Source organism: Dermochelys coriacea, chromosome 1 (assembly GCF_009764565.3).
Source record: "Dermochelys coriacea isolate rDerCor1 chromosome 1, rDerCor1.pri.v4, whole genome shotgun sequence".
Taxonomy (NCBI): Eukaryota; Metazoa; Chordata; order Testudines; family Dermochelyidae; genus Dermochelys; species Dermochelys coriacea.
In genome coordinates, this window is record NC_050068.2 from 116,794,915 (window position 1) to 116,813,749 (window position 18,835).

At 42.4% G+C, this 18,835-nt stretch overlaps 1 protein-coding gene across 1 annotated transcript in view; it reads right to left on the reverse strand.

Annotated features, from left to right (window-relative positions):
• Positions 1 to 343: 343 nt before the first annotated feature.
• Positions 344 to 18,835, reverse strand: part of SLC9A4 (solute carrier family 9 member A4) — a 58,511-nt gene continuing 40,019 nt past the window's right edge. The window contains exons 9-12 of the mRNA XM_038421089.2: positions 7,948 to 8,044; positions 5,310 to 5,441; positions 4,384 to 4,471; positions 344 to 1,121 (exon numbers count right to left, since the gene is read on the reverse strand). Coding sequence (XP_038277017.1) covers positions 745 to 1,121; positions 4,384 to 4,471; positions 5,310 to 5,441; positions 7,948 to 8,044 — 694 coding nt within the window. The 3' untranslated portion in view covers positions 344 to 744. The remainder of the gene's footprint in view (positions 1,122 to 4,383; positions 4,472 to 5,309; positions 5,442 to 7,947; positions 8,045 to 18,835) is intronic.

Consider the following 18,835-nt stretch of genomic DNA (forward strand, 5'->3'; position numbering starts at 1 on the left):
TTTCATTCATTGTTTATTCAGTGCCGTACAAAAGACAAAATCCATTCTTCTGTTAATAGTTGTGCCATTGCCTCTGTAATATTAAGGAAGATGAATACTTTCTATGCATATAATGGAAAAATTTAAATAGGACTTAAGTTTCATCAAATCTTTATATGCATTTAACATAGATGATATGCTTCATTCTAAACTTTTGAATACTATTTTGAATTGTGAACAGAAAGAAGAGGTGTTTTTTTCCCCAGTGTTGCTTGCCAAATTTTATGGATCAGATGTTTGTTGGACCAAATCAGAAATATGTTGTAAGAGATGTAGCACAGTGATTATAATATATAGGCCCTCATCCAGAAAAGAATGTCAGCATTTGCTTAACTTTAAGCATGTGAGGGAGCTCACTGAAGTCAATGGGATTTACTCATGAGCTCAGTTTAAGCACATGCTTAAGTGCTTTGCTGGATCACAGCCATAGTACAGAATATAGAATTATGAGATACTATAAATATTCTCACACATTTCACTGATGATAAGTTAAGTTTACAGTATCTGCTGGAAGAGAGTTGTACGTTGACATTTACTATTGTGCCATTCAGTGGCTTCAGGCAAACAACCTTCGATCTGACTGTTCAAGCATCTGATTCTACACAGAACTTCTAAAAACCTTCACGCTGTGCTTAGAACCGGCATCAGAATTAGTTCAGAGGTCCCAAGATAAACATTGTAATTATGGTTCATATAAGAACTTTGCTATTTTCTCCAGAATGGTGGGTTTGGGGCTTTGTGGAAATGTCTGACATTTCTTTTCTCTGCTGCCCATTTAATGGATGGCCTTGATGCCGCGACTGCTCCTTCCTCCTCTTCCGATTCATATCCCTGTTTTTCTTCTTCAAACACTGCGTCAAACTGGGGCTTTGGCATTAAAGCCGGTCTTCTTATTCTAGCTGTGTGATCCTGCTTGCTTGGGGTTCCTCTCTGACCTGCAAAATCTGACAGTTTATCTCTTCTATCTAACCGTTCCGTTGGAACCATCTCCTGCTGACGACGGTTTTCTCCAAGTGAGCCTGCTTGGAGCTGTGGACTGAACACGATGGAGATCATTGAATCAGAATCACTGCTGTAATCACCTGGACATTAACATAAAAGGGATTGGTATTATTAAAAAAAGAGAGAGTATTTTATTAAGAACTATTAAAAGAAAATACTTAATATAATAGAGTATTATTCTGAGGTCAGAGATGTTACACTGGAACTGTAGTGCTTGAGGTAATTACTGTAAAATAATGTATGTTATTATGAGGGACAATTAAAATAACTTATATTTCTTAAGTAGTGGAGAGACAATGGATTTTTGGTAAATAGTGCATCCTGTATTGAGCTTTGTTCTACCCTTAAACCTTAATAAATGAGCGTACTCTGCTCCATGTTAATAGCTCTCAATGCTGCTATTGTCATATTATCCCATGCAGGAAACTCATTCGTGTAAGTTTTAATGTTCTGCACGTTATTCAAGCAGATAACCAAACCTATAATTCGGAAGCATTACAAAAAACACAACCTAGGCCTGAATGTGATTGATGAAAGGTTTCCAACTGGAATGTTACAGGTCACCTGCAATAAACAAGACCAAAAGAACCAGTTGCACCTGAAGGTTTGGCTTCAGGGCCCTTTGATTAACCTGGGTGTGTCAGAGGAAGAGACTTCTCTGAAGTCAAAGTTCCGTAACCGTATTAGAAACACACCCTTTGGCACCCAAGGCACTTCCATGGTCTCTGGTGCAAAACTTTTGCCTACAACAAGGTGAATTAGCCCTCTTGTCCTATTTATTTAACTAAGCAAATCTTTGCTCTGTCATTAATTACAGACCATCTGAAGTCTGAAGGTGTAAAATAAATTTGCCATACTATTACATAATTACTCATAAAAAATACAGGAACCTCCAAATAAGCAAAAAAATACATGAAGGGTTATAAAACAGACTATATCCTATTGCAATTAAACACACACATAGTTGTCTCAGAGAAAATGGACAATATGAAGAAAAAATTTTCAGATCTGAAAGAGGACTGGACATAATAAAGTGGCCTATATCTATATCTAGCCAGATGAGGTAATCGGTGGCACAAAGTGTCGACATATTGGTCATAGAAATATTTACTTGTGTGAAACAGGAGAAAAACGACCACTATTTTGCAATTTGGTTAATTTGTTTTATCATGCTGTTTTGGATACTCAAGCAACCCAAAGCCCCAGATCCTCACATGTATTTAGATGCCTAAGTCCCATGGGCTCTGTCAAAGTGACTAATTTTCTTTGCATCTCATTGACCCACTGTGTTCTGCTGAAGTTTGTTTTGCCTTCCCTGATTATTACCAGTAGGTAGCACAAGCTTTTGATTATTGTAAACTCCCTGCATACATTCACTGATTGTATCTTTAAAACTATAGGCCCTGAGCTAGATTCTCAGCCCAGCCTCAGCTGCTTTGCTCCCTCCATTCCTGGGGTATGTTCCAAATTCTCCAATGAAACAATAGGAGATTTGCTAATGGCAGCAATAAGGGAAGGTTAGACCCTAAGAAAGGATTGCAATAGATCTTCATATCATAGGCTGTTGTGCTGAAATATTTAACAGCTTTTTAACAGGGTTGATATTCCTTGACCCAATGGTGAGCTAGAACTGGTTCATGTGAACGGGTTGTTAAATTTGGAAGCCGGTTTAGAACTGGTTTAGACTTCAGCAGCGGTCCTTCAGTCCTTCAGTGCCGCCGAAGACCCAGAGCAACTGAAGGATGTGCCGCCGAAGACCCTGAGCACACTGAAGGAACCGGTTCTTCAGCTTTTGGCAGCTCATCACTGCCTTGACCCATAAATCCTGTTAGTTACCACCTGTTTTATAGCTGTAGTTCAGAAATCTCTATGGAAATAAATAACTTTGAAGGTTTTGGCTGGGATCTTATCAAGGGTTCCTTACTGTGTTATGCACACAATGTATGCACAACCTGAAGTGAGTAGTTTGCTTACACGGATCACAAACACTTTCTTTTGTTTCAATAGGAAAAAAGAAATGGAACAGAGTAAATCATTTTGCACATGCAGGAAACAAGCAACATTTGGCTTTTTACTATATTTCTACAAAGGTGATTTAAAAAATAGTGTCATTCACTGCCAGATTTTTAATTTTGGCAAAAATGAATAGCCGTTTTCAACAGCCTAAACATGTATTTCAGGAGTTCATATGTAAACAAAAAGCGGAAATGTGTCTAGTGGCGCATGATCTAACAGGTAGGATAATGGACAGAGAGTTAATAGACCTAAGTTCCATGCCTAGCTCTGACATAGGCCAGCTGTATGACCTTGACAAGTCACATCACTGCTCTTGACCTCTGTTTCTCCTCCCACCCAGAGTCTGTCTTGTCTACTTAGACTGTAAGCTGTTCAGAGTAGGACTGCATCGTACTCCGTGTATGTAGAATACATACTACAAGAGGGCCTGATCTGCTACTGTCATACCAAGAAGAAGAAGAAGAAAATGTATATCACAGTGGAGATGAGGGAAGAGACATTAGACACTTTGGGACAGATTGTGTCTGAACCCCCCAGGTGTCTTCCTGGTTCTTGAGGCAACTACAATGGACTCTGGGAAATATAAGGGGAGCCAAAAGACATTCTAATTTTCCATCATTTAGGGAAAAAAGGGAAAGGTGCCCTCTACGTTTCTGAAGGTTGGATCCTCTGGCCTGGAGGGCTATATATGTTGGTAACTTGATGTAAGCGAGAAAACTATTTAGGCAAAAATTGTAACTTGCTAAAATTCAGTTTTAGTCACTAAAAAGTGTGTTTTGTTTTGTTTGTCACCTCACCTGTCTCTCTTTCTCCTGTTTAGTGTTATTTAACTCTTTGTTGCTTATTAATAAACTTATTCTTAGTTTTATTATATCTCAGTGCTGTTATATCGAAGTAAAGAGCAAACCAGTAGGCTAGTCCTGTGAGAGGGACTGGACACTGCAGAGATGTGTCCGGGGAACTTGAAAACTGGGATTCACTGATTGTTACCTGACAAGGCAAGGATCAGACTGGCAGAATCTTGAGGCGTTTGCTGGATAGACTGGTGTGTCAGGAACCTGACTCACAGTCTAAACTCCAGCAAAAAGTGTGCCCTGGCTGAGGCGAAGGGGTAACACAGTGGCTTATTGGTTCTGGGTGTCCTGAGCAGATGACCACAGCTGGTGCCATGTAAATACCATGGAGAGACAGATAGGTGAAGGGGATGTGACTCATTTAAAGAAACTTTGGATTTTTTAGGGAATATTGTTGTAAAATTCATGGAACAAATTCTGTTTTCCACTGTATCCTTTTGGAGAGGTATGCAGAGTAAAGTGTGTTTGTTACCTGTAGAAGCATCGTGCCTTGCTTTTTGTCTAGCTGTATGATGAGTACCATACGGTAAAGAGAGGAAACGCAAATTTTTGGTGCTAGCCTGTGTGCAAAGACAAAAAATACAGTATTATTTAATTGTGCCAGCCTGGATTCAGAAGCAGAACCAGTTCAGCATGCAGGACATTCCAAGCAATGCCTTTCCACTGTTTAAACTATATGGGCCAAATTCTGTCTGAGATAAATGGGGGCAAGTTCCCAAGGAAGACTATGGATTTAATTCAATGAAAAGGCAGTATAACAATAGAGGCACTGTTCTAGCATTCAATGAGGGGCCAAACCAATGTAATTTACACACCAAGGGACTGGAAATCTGGGTTGTTACAAGAATAGCAACTAACAGAAGGATGGAAATAAAGCGTAGTGGTTATTTGGGCTATGCTGCATTTTGTGCTACACCTACAGAGGTGTGCTACAACAGTGTGAAACCAGTGTAAGTGGGTTTACACTTACACCTTCCACACCCTCAGAGCCTGATTCTGAACCTATTTACACTGGGGTTTTTGGGGTATGATCCAAAACCAGCTGAAGTCAATGGAAAAACTCCCAATGACTTAAAAGGACTTTGCCTCAGTCCCTAGGTGTGTGTTTCACTTGTTTTTTTACCCACAGTGAATGGCAAAGTTAAAGCACTGCAACTTGCACTATCTCTTACTACCAATTACACTGTGTTCTGACTAGCACACAGGTGACATGTCACTGACATTATTGTTGAATATAGCCCGTTGTTTCCAGGAGCTTTCTTCTTCTAAGGCTCTGTGGGAAATATTCATTTCAATTATTGCAAAAGCTAGTTAAAATTGGCTGGATTTTGTACGTCCAGAGGCAGGCAGGTATTTTTATGCCCTGATCACTCAAATTGTAGCTTGCATAACAGTTACCGGTTTCCCCCAAGAAAAGCTGTTTCCTTTCCTGACACTCTGCCTCAGGCTGTTCTGGCGCCGGATGAGAATTTCTTTGGCTTGTTTCTCGCTTGTTTCTGTTGGCAGGTTGTGTCTGTTATACGACAGGGTCTGAAATAGGAAATACATATATTTGATTCTCTTCCCTATGCACACTTGCCACATTGGCTTAAGCGGCGCAGTCCAATCAAGCATGCGACTGGGAGCAAGGAATTTCTTTTGTGTCCTATTCCTGGCTCTGCCACAGACTCACTGTGAGATCTTGCATAACTTCTCTGGGACAGATCCTGGCCTTCAGTATAGCCCCCTTGGAGCACTCCAGTCCCTCCCTACCTGTGCAACGGTGAATTCCCTGGTGGTGAACAGCCAGCAAAGCCAGCTCTACATGATCCTTACCCACATGCCACATCCTACAGATCTGTGGCGGGCCCAGGAGGAAAGGATTGCATAAACTGGAGGACCCTTAGGAATTAAGGAAGTGCAAAGGGAGGGACCTTTGCTTCCCACTCCGTTCCTGCACCAGATAGATCTCAGTCAGAACCAAGGACTGACCCTTCTGTTTCTTAGGCCTGGTCTACACTAGAAAGGCAGCACAACCTGGCATTTTGTGTCTTACCAACAAAAGTTTCCATTTAGCCAGCAGCGATTCCCCATCTCTGAGCAGCATACATCCTCTGCCAGATTAGTTCTATCCATGCAATTCAAGGGTGGATTCTACTATACTGGTAGAAGCTATAATGCCACAATGCAACATTACCTTCAGCAGTGTCTGGTAAAAGTTTAGTCACTGGGCCTGATTCTCTATTATCTTGCGTACCCATTTACACCTATCCAAAGTGAGTGTAGGGTGGATGTTAAACTCTTTGGGCCTAATTCTCAGCTACACTGAAGCTACTTTATGCCACGCTGACATTGTAAAAGAGCCTTAAAGTGGGCATTCGTTTAATGTACACTCACTTTAAGGCTCTTTAACACTGCCAGAGTGGTATAAAGTGGCTTTAGTGTAAATGAGAATCAGGCCCTTCCATTTTAACTTGATAGAAATTTACACTCACTGTGCACTGGTGAATATGGCTGCAAATGGTGCAAGTAGAGAATCAGTTCCTCAACCTGTGAAATGAGAGTAATAGTTAGCTACCTCATAGGGGTGTCATGAGGAAAAATTCACTGATTTTTGTACAGCAGTTTGAAGATTTAGGACCTGATCTCAATCCCACTTATACTGGGTTCACACTGATGCAATTCCAGTGACATTCCAGAGCATAGTTAGGCCCTCAAAGTTCAAGATAAGGGGGAAGTAGTTATTAAAATCCTTCATTTCCAAGAGAAGATATGGTTTCAAATACCACATAGCATGCTATAGTGCACTACTAGATCTTAAGGTAACTGATTTTGCAGACACAGGGTTCACCTCAGTAATGTATAGGACAGATGCATATGGAACTTCTAGTAAGACAAGAAATACCTTTCATAAGGACAATTGGCTACAATTCAGACAATTTTAAATAATATAACATGAACAATGACCTGTTATAAAATGATCATTCTTCATATGTTACATTAGTCAGAACAGTTGATCAACATAATTTCAGGGTTACCCAAGTATACCTGCTAGCACACTTTGCCATAAGAGAGCATGACAGTGCTCAGCATTATGCTTGGTTGGTTAGTGATGCATTGGACTGGATTACACTCATGTTGCATCTTTGACCAGGATCACATTGTATTTTTACAGGATACCAAAGTTACGTACATTTTTTTCAAAATAAATCCTTGCTGAGGCCCAGCTCAAGAAAAGCTTACAAGACAAGGCTCTGGGTGGGAGGGAGTTCTTCCCCTATCATCCTATCTTGAGAGATCTTTGTCTCCCACACAGAATAAGCCATGAGACCTACCTCCCAAATCTGGCAAATCTACGTAGGTCCTGTGCCTCCACAACAGCGCTGGCCCCTAATGGCCCTGCTGCTCCTTCACAGGGCAGGGCCATTGAGATTAGAATATCAGTTTTAAATCTACTCTGCATATGGTTTGCTTTAAAAAAAAATGTAACTGCTGCACATGTTCAGGTAAATACCATTACTACTAAATTCCATATCAGCTCCATCTCCTCAGTTGCCATGAAAATACTCTACAGGTCTGCTGTTGCAGTCACAGATCACAGCTTGTGTGTGACTGGAGAGAGAGGGGACTTGGAAAGTTAAACTAGATAAACTAGGTGTTGGGCAATATCAGAAAGGAGAACATTCCTGAGTCACCGAGATCTTTACAGATAGGGAAGCCTGACCTCTAGAGCTAGTTTCTGGATTTTCTTGTCCTGTTACATTGCAGATCAGACATCAGGGTGAAAAGCTAGAAGGCGAACTCCCTTTTACTTTTTGTACTGTGGGATCTGAGCACAATGGGTCAGATCCTCAGCTGATGTAAATCAGAACTCCTCCATTGAAATCCAGCTGAGGATCTGGCTCAGTATTTCCCATTAACACAGTTTCATGGTTCAGCTGAGAAGAACAATACTATCTTTGCAGCTACCATTGGTTGTTGCTATCATGGCGAGGAGGGTACACATGATCTTTTGATCTACAAGTACAGAGCTTTGTTACAAGAGTCGCTTACACACCCTTTGTCGTACTTGATACAGACTGTGTGTCAGCATATCCCGCATGGACTCCACCTCTTCAGAGGAAAGCCTACGCATTGTTTGATTTCTATAGCTTCTGTAAATAGAAGGAAAAGGTAAACATTATACTAATTTGTACAAATCACACAGGAATTATCTTTCCTATCAAATTATTTATTTTCATATGTTATTATTTCTAGTGCACTGCAGGTGGGAATGGCCATTTTTTAGCCAATGATACTAAGGAATCAACAAAAGCTAAAAAAAGAGAAAACTTCCTAGTTTTTGTTTTGTTTTTTAAATTTTTGCACTTTGCATCATCTTTTGAAGAAAGAACATAAGAATGGCCATACGGGGTCAGATCAAAGGTCCATCTAGCCCAGTATTCTGTCTTCTGACAATGGCCAATGCCAGGTGCCCCAAAGGGAATCAACAGAACAGGTAATCATCAAGTGATCCATCCCCTGTTGCCCTGGCAAACAGAGGCTAGGGACACCATCCCTGCCCATCCTGGCTAATAGCCATTGATGGATCTAACCTCCATGAATTTATCTAGTTCTTTTTTGAATCCTGTTATAGTCTTGGCCTTCACAACATCCTCTGGCAAGGAGTTGCACAGATTGACTGTGCATTGTGTGAAAAAATATTTCCTTTTGTTTGTTTTAAATCTGCTGCCTATTAATTTCATTTGGTGGCCCCTAGTTCTTGTGTTATGAAAAGGAGTAAATAACACTTACTTATTTACTTTCTCCAAACCAGTCATGATTTTATAAATCCTTATCATATCCCCCCTTAGTCATCTCTTTTCCAAGCTGAAAAGTCCCAGTCTTATCTCTTCTCATATGGCAGCCATTCCATACCCCTAATCATTTTTGTTGCCCTTTTCTGAACCTTTTCCAATTCCAATATATCTTTGGGATAGGGTGACCACATCTGCATGCAGTATTCAAGATGTGGGCATACCATGGATTTATATAGAGGCAATATGATATTTTCTGTCTTATTATCTATCCCTTTCTTAATGATGCCCAACATTCTGTTTCCTTTTTGACTCCCGCTGCACACTGAGTGGATGTTTTCAGAGAACTATCCACAATGACTCCAAGAGCTCTTTCTTGAGTGGAAACAGCTAAGTTAGACACCATCATTTTATACATATAGTTTGGATTATGTTATCCAAATTAGCATTACTTTGCATTATCAACATTGAATTTCATCTGCCATTTTGTTGCTCAGTCACCCAGTTTTGAGAGATCCTTTTGTAGCTCTTCGCCGTCTTTCTGGGATTTAACTATCTTTAGTTTTGTATCCTCTGCAAATTTTGCAACCTCATTGTTTACCCTTTTTTCCAGATCCATTTATGAATATGTTGAATAGGACTGAGCCCCTACAAACCCCTGGGAAACACCACTATTTGCCTCGCTCCATTCTGAAAACTAACCATTTAGTCCTACCCTTTGTTTCCTATCTTTTAACCAGTTATCAATCCATAAGAGGACCTTCCCTGTTATCCCATGATAGCTTACCTTGCTTAAGAGCCTTTGGTGAGGGACCTTGTCAAAGGTTTTCTGAAAATCTAAGTACCCTATATCCACTGGATCCTTGTCCACATGTTTGTTGACCCCCTCAAAGAATTCCAGTAGATTGGTGAGGCAAGATTTCCCTTTACAAAAACCATGTTGACTCTTCCCCAACAAATTATGTTCATGTATGTGTCTGACAGTTTTGTTCTTTACTATAGTTTCAAGCAGTTTGCCCAGCTGAAAACTAAAACATCTATTAACATATTGTGAAGATACAATAAGCTGCCATTCAGTTTACAATAGAAGCCAACCTTTTCTTTTTAAGAATTAACAAGGAAAGTCACCTTCCGCACAGTAGGGTCTTGGAGGAAAGTGTTAAATCAGTGATTGGGGGTGGTGTGGGATGTGGGCAAAAAAGGTCCATATTTTTAAGGGACCTTTTGAACAGTTACTTTTATATCTTTTTCTTTCTTTGCTCACCACAAACATCTTCCAGTCTTTGAGACCTTGATGTTGTACTGGCTTTAACAACTTTCTGCCAGTGCAAATGGGAAGGGAACATCATACTCTTAATCCAAAGGAAGCAAAGAGATAAAAAGGACAGTCCCATAGAATTGGAGAAAGTTCAGGATTTGTCAAGGGGAATGTCACAACCCAGAAAACTTGGCTGGCAGGTCTAGAGAATTTATACAGTTATCTTGTAATGGGGCATAGTCATCATGACAAATCCCAATGGGATCCTTGCAGATAGAGATAGGGATCCTCTCTCCTTGCAGATAGAGATAGGGATCCTCTCTCCTTGCTGATAGAGCACAACCCAGATTGATCTCTGGCTAAGTGCTTAAGGTGATCAGGCTGGTTTTCAGTTTATGTTCATCACTAACAATCTTATTGTGCCACCAAAGTTTTTGATACCCATGTGCTTGTGGCTGAGTAGCAGCATTCCTTGATATGCACCCGTTGGAATTGTTGGTCTTCCATTCCAATAATACATCCCTACCAAGAAAGCTGCCAAAACCAAACCAGTGCTGATAGAGGTGGTTGCTGAGTTCAGCTATCAATATCCTCATTTCTGATCTTGTCCTACCATTTGATATGGAGCAACTGACAAATACAACAAAAATCAAAACCATCAATCCTGTGTTCTTGTGCTCATGTTTCATTTCTGTACAAGAGAGCTAGTATAACTGATTCTAATGCAATAACTCTTCCATTTTTATGAATTAGCATAAAAGTTGTTTACAGTCATTTGTAACTACCTGTCCTTCTTGCTAAAGAAACAATGGAAGCTGGTTGATCTGAAATGCTAACTGGATTTGCCAGGTCAATCTCTGTGAGAGCTTAGTCATATATCAAAGAGGAGAATGGAAAAAGGGATAAAGGGGCATGACCATCGTGTGTGAACCATAGTCAAAGTTCATTTCATTGTTCTCACTTGTTTTGTTTTTCTTCGCTTCCTTTTATATTTATTTGTCCATCTTTTCCCTCACATTAAGTGATGTAATTGTGGTAAATGGCTTGATTAAATGAGGGTTTCCTTTAATTACATTCTGAAAGGATTGTGCTTTCAGTTTCCTTTACATTAGGGAAAGAATACAGCCTTTAATATAAAAAAAGCTGTGTCTAGAATAAACTAAAAATTGCTATATGATTCATGACTTGGGCCAGAGCGCTGATGTTCAGATATGGATTAGTTTAGGCTAGGGCTTGGGGTTCAGGTTCAATGCAGAATCCAGGCCAAGGTATAGTGGCCAGGGCTGGCCTTACCATGAGACAAACTGAGGCAGCCGCCTCAGGTGCCAGACTGGGGTGGGGGTGGGGGCGCGCCACTAAGACCCAGATTGTAGAAAATTGTGCCTGCTGTTGATGCATATGTATTCTCTCTGCTCTAGATGCACAGAGATGGTGGAGTGCTGTGCTGGAGGAAGGAGGGCACAAGAGACATAACAGGCAGGCAGGAGAAAAGGTGAGAGGGAATAACAGAAAGCAGCAGCAGCTGCAGGGAGAGAGAGAGAGGAGGAGGAGCCTCTTATGTACCTCTCTAGCACCCCCAGGAGCCTGGACTGATTTACACCAGCTTCTCAGGGAGCTTCCCTTTTCCTGCTGCTTCCCTGAACCCACTTGAGGAGAACAGGCAGTCAACTGAAGTAGTAGGAGCCAGTTAGGCCCTTAAGATGCTGATATCTTCCCTCACTCAGGCCCTGCTACCAGCCTGCTTATTTGTCCCCTTCAATTGAGTGTTGAAAGCCATTACAGCTGGCAGGGAACAGCAGTCATGAGTGAAAGAAGAAAACGCCCCTATGGGGCAGCATTCAGAAAAAGAAAGAAAGCAAAGGAAGCTTTTCTATCTAAACAGAAAGGAGCTCTCCTGAGATACATAGACACAAATGTTCACGGTGAGCCTTCCGGCCTAACTGAGGATCTGAGTGGTGATCTTCCAGTTAGTCAGGGTGCAGGTGACCTGGCAGCTACGGCAGCATCCCTATCTCCATCTCAAATGGAGGTAACCATGCACATTCCTGAAGAAAAGTGTAGATCAGAGAAGAGAGTGTGGTGGAGGTGCAAGAAACAACTGCTGCTGAGTTTAGTTCCTTAAGTCTAGATGATCCAGGACTTTGGACCCACTTCAGCAGTAGCCCGAGGGACTTCCTTGTACTCCATGGGCCACAGAAAGTGAAAAACTTCATGTTCCCCAAAGACAATGAAAATAGATGTTTCCATCCAACACATTACTGGCGTGAAATCCCCAATGGTGACAAAGTGGAGAGGCCATGGCTTATGTACTCAAAAATCAGAATGATGCATACTGTTTTTGTTGCAAATTATTCCAGTCTAATGTTCCAGCCACATTGTGTTCTAAAGGAACAAAAGGACTGGAAAAATCTGGCTAGAAATCTGGCATGCTATGAGAAGGCAGCAAATCACCAGAGAGCATTCCATAGGTGGAAAGAGCTTGAGATGAGACTAAGGTTAAAGGCCACCATAGATGATCAGCATCAAGAGAAGATTGCATCAGAGACTCTTTACTGGCAAAACTGGAAAAGGCTCATTGCCATTGTGAGAATGCTTGCTACCCAAAACCTAGCACTGCGTGGCACTTCAGATCAACTGTATGTGCCAAACAATGGAAACTTCCTTAAAATTGTGGAGCTGATGGCTGAGTTTGATGCTTTACTCCTGGAGTATCTAAGAAGAGTCACCACCCAAGAAATGTACACACACCTTGGAAAAACAATTCACAATGCAACTGCTGGCAACCAAAGTCAAACAGAAGATTGTGGCAGATCTGAAGTCAGCAAGATATTACTCAGTTATTCTGGACTGCACACCTGACATCAGCCATACGAAGCAAATGACTTTGATGGTACATTTTGTAACAGCAACAGAACATAGTGAAAATGTCCCTGCAACAGTGACTATCAGAGAGCATTTTCTAAAATTTATTGACATTGATGGTACTACAGGAGCTGATATGACAAAATGTGCTTCTTAAAAAGCTGGAAGATACGGGAATTGCGATAGCTGACATGAGAGGTCGATAATGGTGCCAACATGAGAGGAAAGAACAGAGGAGTGCAGACACGGATCCGAGAGTTAAATCCTCAAGCTTTTTTTGTCCCATGCAATTCTCATTCATTGAACTTGGTGGTCAGTGATCCAGCATCAGCTTCTAGTGAGGCTGCTGAATTATTTAATGTAATTCAAAGCATCTATGTATTTTTCTCTGCATCAACTCATCGATGGCAAATTTTGAAGCAACATCTGGGAACACCCTCTCTGACATTGAAATCACTGAGTGCCACATGATGAGAAAGTCGAGTGGAGGCGATAAAGCCTATTAAACACCAAATTGGGAAGATAGATGATGCCATAGTTGCCATTATGGAGGATAATGCTATGACAGGAACTGTTTGTGGGAGAAGGAAATGGAATCTCCAGAAACATACATAACTTCAAATTTCTGTGTGGCTTAGTGTTGTGGCATGACATACTGTTTGAAATAAATGTTGTAAGCAAGAGATTCCAAGGTGTTGACCTTGATATATCTGGAGCAATGGAACAAGTGGACAAAGTAAAGTCATACCTACAGTCTTACTGGTCAGATGAGGGATTTCAAAATGTTCTGATGAGTGCACAGAAGTTGGCAGAGGAACTTCACACTGAAGCTATTTTCCCACCTATTCAAGAATACAAGAGTTACCGAAGAAGACGACATTTTGATTACGAGGCATGGGATAATCCCATAAGAGACCCCAAACAACAATTCAAAGTTGAATTCTTATACCAGATGCTAGATTGTGCAATACGGTCAGGTGAAGAACATTTCATGCAGCTCAAGGAACACAGCAGTATATTTGGGATGTTGTCTGATATTCCAAAACTCCTCACTATACCTGAGGAAGATCTACACCAGCAATGCAGGACACTAGAGACAGTGTTGACACACAATGACATGCGCGATATTGATGTGAGTGATTTAGGTGATGAACTGAAAGCTCTTTCAAGTTACTTTTCAGCAAGATCATCTCCAAAGGCTGTTCTGGAACATATGCACACAAATAAGATGACCACCCTCTTTCCAAAAGCTTTTGTTGCTCTGCGCATACTTCTAACACTTCCTGTAACAGTTACCAGTGGAGAACACAGTTTCTCCAAGCTGAAGTTAATAAAAAACACATCTGTGCTCCACAATGACACAGAAGAGGCTGGTCCGCCTTGCAACCCTCTCAATAGAGCATGAGCTGGCCCAGACTGTGGACCTTCAGGAAGCAGTTCAAATCTTTGCAGCCAAGAAGGCACGGAAAGCAGCACTTTGATTATTCAAACAGATAAAAATGCCAGAGTTTACTATGCAGACAAGAAAATTTACATTTGCTGTTCAGGCATTTAAAAGTTAAATGTTACTTAAAATTTTGGAATGAAGCATTTTAAGTTATTAGTTCTCCTTTATTGGGGTAGGTAGCAGAGCAGTACCATGAGAAGAGTAGAACAGGAAGAAAACAGAACTGAGACCTTTCAAAGTTTTGGCCCAAGCGACGGGGGATGGAGGCATCATTTGAGTTTCCTGCCTCAGGTGCCAAAGTGTTGTGGGCTGGCCCTGATGGCAGCTGTATGATGGTCAATTACAGCTAATTTCACAAAATTGCCACCATTCGTTGCAATTGCAAAATTCCCATCTTCCTCAAAGCACAACCAGAAAATAGGCCTTATCTGGTTTTGCATCCAACCTGAATCTAAAGGCATAGGGATAGGTTTGGGTTCAGGCATTTGAATCTGAAAACTGCCAAAATTCAAATGTGTTAAAAATCCAAAGTGGCTCATCTCTAGGAAATGGCCAGTTGTTGAGATCAACTGTTGTCTGTATGTAGTGATCAAAAGTATATCACAGGTAAAAAATGGCAAGTTAGAAAAGGAACAAGTCAGTCATAAAAAAAAATGCAACATTTATAGAAAAAGACACATTTAAAAAAAAGTAACCATTTAAATAGTCTAGTTTAATAAATTAAATAAATAAATAATAATAATAATAAATTAAATAAATAATTTAAATAAAGACGACACAGTTAGCCTAACCCCCTGTCTAGGGACTTAAAAATGCACACATTAGAACTCTAAATCGGGGAGTTGGGCCAGTGACTTGTGGCTTCATCCAGTGACCATTTAAATTGCTAATTTTTTTTGAAGTGCTGCTTTTAAACTCTCTGCTGACCACTGACAAGTGGTCCTCACATCACCAATGGTCCATGAAACATAGTTTGACAACTGAAGTCTTACCCAGTACAATCCCCTCATGGCTGATTCCACAAAGAGTAGCTACTTCTCTACCCCCTTCTTGTCCAGGCCTGCCCTCCCTAGACCTATGGAACCAGAAGCCTGTAGTGCATCTGCAGAGGGATTTTATATCACAGAATTGGGAAAAGGGTTGGGGAAAGTATTGAGAAGAATGGTATCATGTAGAAATCACTTCATCCTGCTACTTTCCCGACTCCAGATGACCTATTCTGGCTCTCTGCTGCATGCAGATGTAGATGGAACATCAGGCCTTAAATCAGGGGAGGGCAAACTATGGCCCGCGGGCTGGATCCAGACTGTCAGGGCTTTCAATCTGGCCCATGGGATTGCCACCCCCGTGGTGCAGCAGAGCTAAGGCAGGCTCCCTGCCTGCCCTAGCCCCGTGCCATTCCCAGAAGCGGCCAGCACCACATCCCTGTGGCCCCTGGGGGAGGGGGCAGAGGACTCAATGTGCTTCCCTCGCCTGCAGACACGACTCCCCGCAGCTCCGATTTGCCAGGAACGGGGAACCACGACCAATGGGAACTGCAAGGGTGGTACTTGCAGGCAAGGGCAGTGCACGGCGGAGCTGCCTGTTCCACCCCAACCCCAGGAGCCACTGCCGGACATGCTGGCCACTTCCGGGAGCAGCATGGGGCCAGGGCAGGCAGGGAGACTTCCTTAGCCCCTCTGTGTGCCGCTGCCACCCTGGAGCCACTCAAGGTAAGCAGCGCCAGGCAGGAGCCTGCACCCCGAACGCCTCCGCCACCCCGGCCCCAATCTCCTGCCCTGAGTCCCCTAACCCCCTTCCTTGAGCCCCCTGCCGCAACCCTCCTGCACCCTAACCCCCTGCCCATAGCCCTTTCCAGCACACCACACCCCCTCCCACACCCCACACTCCCTCCCGCACCCAAACCCCCTGCCACAGCCCTACATTCATGGCCCTGCATGCAATTTCCCCACCAAGATGTGGCCCTCGGGCCAAAAAGTTTGCCCATCCCTGCTTTAAATCATCTCAGTGCTTGTTATCGTTTCACTCTTTAGGTGACTCAAATAAAATACCCTCAGTTTCAGCTGAACTGAATTAGCAACAGAACAAACATGATTATCTGTATTGTTCTAAAACACAAATAAAAAGCATACTCTTTGCATAGGATTAGCCATTAATCTGCCATGCTGATAACCTGCTTTCAGGTAATCAAGTTTGACTTGTTACCACTCCCATAAAATCATCTTTGTTAACATTCTTTCTTTGATGCTTATTGAAACTTCCTGCATTTTACTTGCAGAGCCCAGGCCAGGTGTTTTATTTGCAAAAACATTACTGAGATTATATCATTTCGGTTGCATAGCAATTGGCTATAACTCTGTGGTGGCAAAAATAAATAAATAAATCTATTCTGATCACGAATGTACCCAAAATACTGTCCACGTTTGTTCTAAAAAAAATAGAGCTGGTTAAAAAAATAAAAAACAAATTCCCCCAAATCCTTATCCAATTTTTTCCCCATTTTATTACATTTTGAACTTTCTGTACTCTCCATCCAGTTCTACTAAGAAGAAAGTAGCATCCTAGTGGGATAGTGGTTGTATAATAGTGTTATTGGCAATGAAAACACTCAGTCTGATTCTGAGCCTGCTTACACCAATGTACATCAAGAAAAATTCCCCTGATGTCCAAAGTCTGAGCTCAGAAATAAGCCCATCCTGCATTTCTTATGATTATATTTAAAGTATATTGTCTAAAATACAGCCATAGAAATGTGGTATCTACAGCATCTGCTTGGATGTGCTTTGCCTTTTGAAATTCCTATTTCTAATGCTTATGTTCTCTAAGCCAGTATAACTAAGTGCTATATTTTATCTCAAATATAGATGCTTTGTTGCACAGTCAATGGGCAAATACTTAATGCATAGTCCACCTGTAGGAATCCCACTGACATGAATGGAAGTTCTTAGCCTGAAGCGAATCCAGAAGGCTCAACTGAGATCTGCCCTGATTACGAGAGAGAAGATTTCTTCCCCTTGTCTCTAAAGTGTGGAAACCCCAGATAGCAATGATATGCCTGTGCAACTGATCAAAAGGGCTGATGAAATGATTCCAGCACCCTCCTGCATCCCAAACCTCTCATCCCCAGCCCTACCCCAAAGCCCACACCCCCAGCTGGAACCTGCACCCCTTCCCGCACTTGTGCCCCAGCCCTGATCCCCCTCCTGCCTTCCAAACCCCTCACTCCCATCCCAGAGCCTCCTCCTACACCCCAAACTCCTCATCCCCATCTCAGAGCCCGCACCCCCAACCGCACCTTCGCACTTACAGCAACACTGGCCTATCAGCCAGACACCAATAATTTTCTAAATGGCCCAGTAGTACATAAAGTAGTCCCGCACCCCCAACCAGAGCCCTCACCCCTCCCACATCCCAACTCCAATTTTGTGAGCATTCATGGCCCGCCATACAATTTATATTCCCTGATGTGGCCCTTAGGCCAAAAAGTTTGCCCACCCCTGAGCTAGAGGGTTCCTGGCAGCTGCAGTTCCCCACATGCCCTGAGGGAAGAAGAAGGCAGCGCAGCAACCAGGAAACTCTGAGCAAGCCTGGGACCAAGCATCAGGCTGTTTCTCCCTCTGGATCCTGGGCTCTGCGGGGAGCGGGGACCACGGGCGGGAGGGAGATGGGTGTATGGACGTGGTGGGGAGGGCGCAGCTAGGTTCTGGGACGGGTATATGGGCCAGGGAGGCCCCACGGCTGGGCTCTGGGGGGAGTATTTGAGTTGGAGGGGCCCTGCAATTGGGCTCTGGGGAGAGGAGGTTCGGGTGCATTGGCTGGGGGGCCCCCGCAGGAGGGCTCCGTAGGGGAGGAGTTGCAGGTGTCTGCACCTCCCCACCCCAGCTAGGCTCTGGCAGGTGGGCAAAGGGGTAGATAAACAGGAACTGGGTTGTCATAATGGTTTCTTTAACTCTCTACTCCTGGGGGAATTCTTGTGTGTGTTTGCATTGTTACAAACATACTTGCTGACCGGTATTTTGAAATAAATTACCAAAATAATTGAAACTGGTGTGGTTATGTAGTCTTATTTTGACAAATAAAATTTTCAGAATTTTAAAATATTGTGTGCATAATTTTAATTTTTTTGGCGCAGAATGCCCCCAGGAGTAACCTGAGTTCTGGCCAAGACTAGAAGCTGAAGTACCAAAATACTATAAGAAAGCCTGTCCTTATAGCATTCTGACCCAGTCTGAAGTAGCAATCATACAAGAGAGCCGGGTTCATGAGAGCTATACCCAAATTTACAGATCCCAGAATTCTGGTTACTAATCTGAACTGAGGGCCAGACAAACCAATATGCTCCATTCCTTTGTGTTGCTCTCTTTCAACAGAAAGCAGCCACAAACCAGAATTTACTGGCCAGTTAAATGAAGCATATGGCCGCTTTGCATCACTGGAGCAGTGCAAAGCAATCAGCGAGTACCACTCAATCTAGATCTGAATCTGCAGGCATGCCTGATGCTGCTGAAAAACATGGGTAAAGAGTCTATTCTCTCTTTGTAAACTCAGAACCATCACTGAACATTTCTTTTCCTATGTAACA